This window comes from Sorghum bicolor, chromosome 10 (genome assembly GCF_000003195.3).
Source record: "Sorghum bicolor cultivar BTx623 chromosome 10, Sorghum_bicolor_NCBIv3, whole genome shotgun sequence".
In the NCBI taxonomy this organism is placed as follows: domain Eukaryota; kingdom Viridiplantae; phylum Streptophyta; class Magnoliopsida; order Poales; family Poaceae; genus Sorghum; species Sorghum bicolor.
In genome coordinates, this window is record NC_012879.2 from 26,041,524 (window position 1) to 26,049,406 (window position 7,883).

The following is a 7,883-nucleotide window of genomic DNA, read 5'->3' on the forward strand; positions in this document are numbered from 1 at the left end:
TCCTTTGCCTTTCTCTGCCGCTGAGAAGCGACGGGGAGGATCACCTCCACCATCACCTCCTGGGGAACCTCCTGAGCCAGCTGTCGGTCCACTGACGTTCTTGGTGCGAGCCATAGCAACTCAAGTGTCCGACAAGCAACTGACCGGCAATGGAGAATAATGTACTGCAGAGAATTGACAAGAAAAGGTCTATATAAGTAAATATACCGACTAGAGATGAGATAAAACTATGGATCCCAAGAAAAGATAAGATTAGGGCTCGAAGGCTTACGATCCGAAGACTGGACGCGTTCCGAAAGAGATGACACGATCGGAAACTTCCGGAGACCTCCAAGCCACTCCTCAAGGTGCTATAGAGATAGAACAAATCAAATCGCTGTTGAAAACAACAATCTAATCTATTCATACGATAAAACAAACACTTTGAGGGCGAGGTCCAAGAATCTTACCCCAAACCCTAACTCTTCGAGGAGAGAAGAGCACTGGCGAGGAGAGGGAAAGGGGGGGATTCCCTTAGTGGATCTGGCGCGAGGGAAGTCTCCAAGGGCGCCGCGGAGGGCCGGGAATCGACGGCAGCGGCGGCGCTAGGGCAGGGCGAGGACGCGGGCGCGGCCAGAGAACGGAGAGGAAAGGAACCGGCCGCGAGAAACCCCTGGGCGCGGGTTATATCCGCCCGCCGCGGGGTCACCGGACGCTCTTTATGTTGCACCGGACGCGTCCGGTGACCACCGGACTCATGCGCAGAGAGATTTGCATTTTGGCATCGCACCGGACGATGGGCACCGGACGCTGGCTTTAGCGTCCGGTGCTTCAGGTGACGCCTGGTGAGCACCGGACGCACTTCACCGGACGCAACAGGGATACTGTTCCTGCGTCCGGTGAGTGCAGTCTGGCGCACTGCACCGCACCGGACGCTCAGAGGCAGCGTCCGGTGCATCGTCCGGTGCTCCTCTGAGCACTTTTTCAACTGAGCTCCACGCCCGACTTTGACCCAACCAAGTTCCATCTTCAAAAGCACACAACTAAACACCAAATGGAACTGGTATGAGTGACATCTCTCAAACCCTCAAGTTTTCACAAATAATTAGCCATAGGCTTAGTAGATTTTTTTTTTTTGAAAATAGTTCGAGAAAATCACCAAGGAGCATCGTATGACCATAAAGCTAGGGGCTTAAATCATAATGAGCTTGGAATGCTCCCCCTATCTATGGACGAACACAGCGGATGCTCAATAAATAACCGAAAAGAAAAAAATCAACTAACAAGAATGCATATGAAATGAGTTGTAGTGCAATTCTTGAAAATAAACTAATGCTTGTCAAGTTTGATCCAAGGTTAAGCTTTTTCACACACTCAAGGGGGTTATCTTAACCATGTTAGACAAGCCCTACATGCAAGTTGAATTTTTAGTTTTAGCATGCATGATATGCAAAGCAAAAATTATTTACAAGATTCAACACACAACTTTTTATCTTTTAGTGAAGTTAGACATGTCAAGCACATTAAGTTCATTTCTCAACATACAAAACCTAGCTTCATCTAAGGGTTTTGTGAAGATATCCGCTAATTGATTTTCCGTTGCCACATTCTCTAGGATTATGTCACCTTTAGCAACGTGATCCCTAAGAAAGTGGTGGCGGATGTCAATATGTTTTGTGCGGGTGTGTTGAACCGGGTTGTTTGCAAGTTTTACAGCACTTTCGTTGTCACACAACAAGGGTACTTTGTCTAGCACTACTCCATAGTCTAGCAAAGTTTGTTTCATATAGAGTATTTGTGCACAACAAGCACCGGCGGCTATGTATTCCGCCTCGGCCGTTGATAAGGCAACACTATTTTGTTTCTTTGACATCCAAGAGACAAGTGATCTACCTAGAAAATGGCACCCTCCGGATGTGCTTTTTCTATCAATCCGGCACCCGGCATAATCCGAATCGGAATAGCCTACAAGTTGGAATCTTGCACCTTTGGGATACCACAAGCCTAGGCAAGGTGTGTATTTTAGATACCTAAGAATTCTCTTGACCGCAATCAAGTGAGATTCCATAGGCATTGCTTGATACCTAGCACACATACACACACTAAACATTATATCGGGCCTAGATGCGGTGAGGTAGAGTAGACTTCCTATCATGGAACGATAGAGAGTCTTGTCAATAGGGTTACCTCCCTCATCCAAGTCGAGATGCCCATTTGATGCCATGGGAGTCTTGATTGGCTTGCAATCCATCATCTTGAATCTCTTGAGAAGATCTTGAGTATACTTCTCTTGAGAGATAAAGACCCCTTCCTTCATTTGCTTGACTTGAAATCCTAGGAAGAAGGATAGCTCGCCAATCATGGACATCTCAAACTCCTTGGACATCAAATCACCAAATTCCTTGCAAAAATCTTCATTAGTAGAGCCAAAAATAATATCATCAACATAAACTTGGCAAATGAAGATTTCCCCATTCATTTTCTTGGTGAAGAGTGTTGTGTCAACTTTTCCAATCTTGAAGCCCTTCTCAATGAGGAAGTCCCTAAGTCTCTCATACCAAGCTCTAGGAGCTTGCTTGAGACCATAGAGAGCCTTGGACAACCGGTAGACATGCTTGGGGTACCTAGGGTCTTCAAAACCGGGGGGTTGCTCAACATAGACAAGCTCATTAATATAACCATTCAAAAAGGCACTTTTCACATCCATTTGAAATAATTTGATATCATGACTAGAAGCATATGCAAGTAGGATACGGATTGCTTCAAGTCTTGCCACCGGTGCAAAGGTTTCACCGAAGTCAAGACCTTCCACTTGTGAAAAGCCTTTTGCCACAAGTCTTGCCTTGTTGCGCACCACTTTTCCTTGATCATCCTTCTTGTTGCGGAAGACCCACTTTGTTCCAATCACTCTTGCATCTTTGGGTCGCTCTTCAAGTGTCCATACTTGGTTGCGAGTGAAGTTATTCAACTCCTCTTGCATGGCCATGATCCAATCCGCATCACGAAGAGCTTCCTCTATAGTCTTTGGTTCATCTTCAAGAGACACAAAAGCGTGATGTTCAATAAATAAAGCATGTCTAGAACGAGTAGTTACACCACGTGATGGACTCCCGATGATGAGATCTTGAGAGTGATCTTGGAGGAGATGTGATGTTCTTCTTGGTGCCACTTGAGGAGTTGGTTGGGGAGCATCAACATCTTGTGCTTGTGCCACCGATTGCTCATGAGTGACTTGGGTGTCTTCATGAGCATCTCTCACATCCTTGTCTTCATCTTGTGGACCTTGTGAGGTGGATGGTCGCTCAATGATTTGTACATCATCATCATCTTCTTTTGGCTTGATGTCTCCCACCGGCATGTTCTTCATGGCATCCCTCAATGGTTCACCACCTACATCATCAAGATTATCACTTGCTCCTTGGGAGCCATTAGTTTCATCAAATTCAACATCAAATGTTTCTTCAACCATCTTTGTGGCATGGTTGAAAACTCTATATGCTTTGGACTTTGATGAATAGCCAACCAAGTAGCCGATATCACATCTTCTTTGGAATTTTCCCAAGTGTTGGCGCTTCTTATATATGTAGCACTTGCATCCAAACACTCTAAAGAATGAGACATCGGGCTTCTTCCCATTGAGCAACTCATAAGGTGTCTTCTCTAGGAACTTGTGAGGAAAGAGCCGGTTTGATGCATAGCATGCGGTGTTGATTGCCTCGGCCCACATCTTCTCCGAAGTGTTGTACTCATCTAGCATTGTTCTTGCCAAGGTGATCAATGTCCGGTTCTTTCTTTCTACAACCCCATTTTGTTGTGGTGTGTATGTTGAGGAGAACTCATGCTTGATTCCCACTTCATCACAATACTCTTCAATGTTGGTGTTGTCAAACTCTTTGCCATTGTCACTTCTAATTTTCTTGATCTTCACATCAAATTGATTTTGGGCATTCTTTGCAAATTTCTTGAATATTGATGCAACTTCGGCCTTGTCTTGCAAGAAGAATGTCCAAGTGTACCGTGAGTAATCATCAACTATGACCAAGCAATATTTGTTGCCTCCAAGACTAGCATATGTGGTTGGTCCGAACAAATCCATGTGAAGTAGCTCAAGCACTCTTGAAGTAGAGAGATAGGCTTTGGTTGGATGAGTGTTTGCAACTTGTTTGCCCGCTTGACATGCACTACAAAGCTTGTCCTTTTCAAATGTCACATCCTTCAAGCCTCTAATCAATTCTTTCTTCATCAACTTCTTGAGTGTGCCCATTCCAACATGTGCTAGCCTTCTATGCCACAACCACCCAAGAGAAGTCTTGGTGAATAAGCAAGTCTTGACATCAATTTCATTTGATGAGAAATCAACTACATATAAGTTGTTGTGCCGGAAGCCTTTGAATATCACTTCATTGTCATCTTCCTTGGTCACAATTACTTCCTTCTTCTTGAATAGGCATTCAAATCCAAGATCACAAAGTTGTCCAACCGAGAGCAAGTTGAAACTCAAAGATTGCACATAGAGCACATTGGTGATGGAGTTGTCATTTGATATAGCAACTTTTCCTAGACCCTTGACTTTCCCTTTTGAATTGTCACCAAATGTGATCTTCTCTTGATTGTCAACATCTTCATCAAGAGAGGTGAACATCCGGGGATCTCCGGTCATATGTTGAGTGCAACCACTATCAATTACCCAATGTGATCCACCGGTCTTGTAGTTCACCTACACACAAGAGATCAAGCTTGAGATTTAGGGACCCACATTTGCTTAGGGCCCTTGACCTTCTCAACTAGTTGCTTTGGCACCCAAATCTTCTTTGGCCTTTGCTTGTTTGGTGGCCCCATGAAGCTAACCTTGACCTTGCCACTCTTGTCTTTCCTTACAATGTAGTGAGCATTGAAGGCAAATGGTCTTGCATGCTTGGGCAAGGGTGGTGGTAGTGGTGCCTTGCACTCATGAGCAAAATGTCCTTCTTGACCACACTCAAAACATCTCTTTGGCTTTGGCTTGCTTGCTTGATCATGAGTGGCTAGAGATTTGATGAGCTTTGTTTGATGAGCCTTATATCCAATCCCACTTTTGTCCATCTTCATGACGGTGTTCATGAAAAGCTCACTTTGAAGGTCCTTCCCTTTAGTGAACTTTGCTAACCCCATGGTTAGGTGTTCCTTCTCTTTCTTGAGCTTGTTGTTCTCTTGAGTTAGCTTCTTGATGATTGGGTCATTGTTGCTAGCTAACTCATCCAAGATGAATGTCTCATCTTCTTCTTGCTTGTCATACATCAAACCAAGCTTAAGATATTGATTTTCTTCCTTAAGTAACTTGTTCTCATATGCAAGCTTCTTGTCTTGATCAAGTGACTCAATCACAATTGTCTTGTGCTTGGCTTGATCTTGCAACTCTTTCTTGAGCATGACAATTTGATCCTTGAGCTTGATAGTGTCCTCATAGTTCTCGGCCACTACCACTTTCTTGCCCTTGCAATCAACACATTTGCTTGTGCTCCCCACAAGTAAGTCATCACAAGATGTGGCTACATCAAGCTTAGCAACATTGTTAGTAGCAACATGTGTTTCATCAATTGCAAGTTCATAAGCAATCTCTAGGTTGTCATAGTTTGCTTTTAGAGTTGTTAGTTCTTCTTTCATTGCTCTATATCTAGTGATAAGCTCATCATGAACACTCTCAAGTTTATCATGTTTTTCTTTGAGCTCTTTTAGAGAGAGTTTGAGCTCCTTGAGCTTAGTGGTCATGATCTCATTTTGTTCTCTAAGCTCATCACTAGGGTTAAGCTTTGCTAGAAGTGTCTCATTTTCAAGTTCAAGCTTTTCATTTTCACATCTAGTCTTTCTTATGACTTTTGTGTATTTGTTAAGCAATTTTACAAGTTCATCATAAGAAGGTGATTCATATTCACTATCACTCTCACTACTCTCATCCTCACTTTGTACCTTCCGGTCACCCTTAGCCATAAGGCATAGATGTGTAGAGGATGTAGATGGTGGTGAAGATGATGGTGATGGAGCATCAATGGCAATGGCGGCAACCTTCTCATCATCACTTTCATTGCCGGATGAATCACCACTTGAGCTTTCAATGTCGGTGAGCCAATCACCAACAATATAAGCCTTGCCATTCTTTTTCTTGTAGTGCTCCTTCTTCTTGCCACCTTTCTTCTTGTATTGCTTCTTGTCATTTTTCTCGTCATCACTTGAGTCATCTTGCTCTTTGTTCTTCTTCTTGTACTTGTCCTTCTTGGGCTTTGGACATTGATGAGCAAGATGACCAAGCTCACCACAATTGTAGCAATCCATCTCGGAGATGGGCTTCCTCTTGCTACTTGTGAAGAACTTCTTCTTCTTGGAGTCAAAATTGACTCCATTCTTGTTGAGCTTCTTCAACATTTTTGTGGTCCTTCTCACCATGAGGGCAATAGATGCATCATCATCACTTGAAGTTGATGACTCAACTTCAATCTTCTTGGCTTTGCTCTTGTGAGAAGCTTTGAGAGCCAAGTCCTTCTTTTCTTTCTTGGCCGATGAGGAGCCATCTTGAGGATTCATGTGCATGTACATCTCATGAGCATTGATCTTTCCCAATATGGTGGTTGGTGTAGCGGTGGAAAGATCGCCTTGATGAAGCACGGTTACTATGTGCCCATATTTCTCAATGGGAAGCACACATAGTATCTTCCTTGCTACATCCGCCGTACTCATTTGTGTAAGCCCGAGTCCATTTAGCTCCTCTACAATGACATTCAAGCGAGAATACATTTCATTAGCATTTTCTTTAGGAAGCATTTCAAAAGTATTAAGCTTGTTCATCACTAGGTGATACCGTTCCTCGCGTTCACTCTTAGTTCCCTCATGGAGCGCACAAAGTTCCTTCCAAAGTTCATTGGCGGTTTTGTGACTCCGAACACGGTTGAACACCTCTTTGCAAAGACCTCTAAAGATGTGGTTTTTGGCCTTTGCATTCCACTTCTCGTTTTCTTGCTCTTGTGGAGTAAGAGCGGTGGCTCTTTCCGGAGGGGCAAACCCTTCGGTCGCGGCTTTTAGGCACTTTGTATCGCATGCCTCTAGGTATGACTCCATCCGTATTTTCCAATACGGGAAGTCATCCCCATCGAACATGGGTGGCGGTCCATCCCCGTTAGACATCTTTCTCTAGGCGGTGAAGCCTAAATAATGAGCACTAGGCTCTGATACCAATTGAAAGGATCAAGATGCCCAAGAGGGGGGGTGAATTGGGCTTCTCTAAAAATTTAAGCAACCTATAAGCTCCAATTCAACCCCTTGTGCCTAGTGAGACTTAGAGAGCTACCGAATAAAAAGTTTTGCAACCTAGTTCCAATCCTATTCTAGCATGGCAGTTCTAAGAATGTAAAAGCACAAAGTAAATGCTAGAAAGTAAAGGAGTAGTGGAAGAAAATGCTCGGCGATGTTTTGCCGAGGTATCGGAGAGTCGCCACTCTCCACTAGTCCTCGTTGGAGCACCCGCGCAAGGGTCTTGCTCCCCCTTGGTCCGCGCAAGGACCAAGTGCTCTTTGCGGGCTGATTCTTCGACACTCCGTCGCGGTGAATCGCCCAAAACCGCTCACAAGCTTGACACGAGCCACCCACACGAACTTCGGGTGATCTTCGTGTCTCCAATCACCACCGAACCGTCTAGGTGATGGCGATCACCAAGAGTAACAAGCAAAGAACTCTCACTTGACCCAAACAAGGCACTAGAGAGTGGTGGATGCACACTTGACTCTTGGAACTCACTAGAGAAGGATTCTCACAAGAAATCACTCCAATCTCAATCCTCTCTAGGCTCTTGCAACTCTCTTGCTCCACAACAAGTTTCTCTGATGTTCAAATGGGCAAGAGAACTCTCATGGACGAGGTGGAGGAGTATAAATACT

General features: G+C 44.3%; 1 protein-coding gene across 1 annotated transcript; it reads right to left on the bottom strand.

Moving 5' to 3' along the window:
* On the bottom strand, positions 1,643–2,686 carry LOC110430939 (uncharacterized mitochondrial protein AtMg00810-like; the record flags this gene model as incomplete). The annotated part of the gene is made up of 1 exon (XM_021449186.1): positions 1,643–2,686. A coding segment is annotated over exon 1 (1,044 nt), but the record flags the coding sequence as incomplete, so codon positions are not given.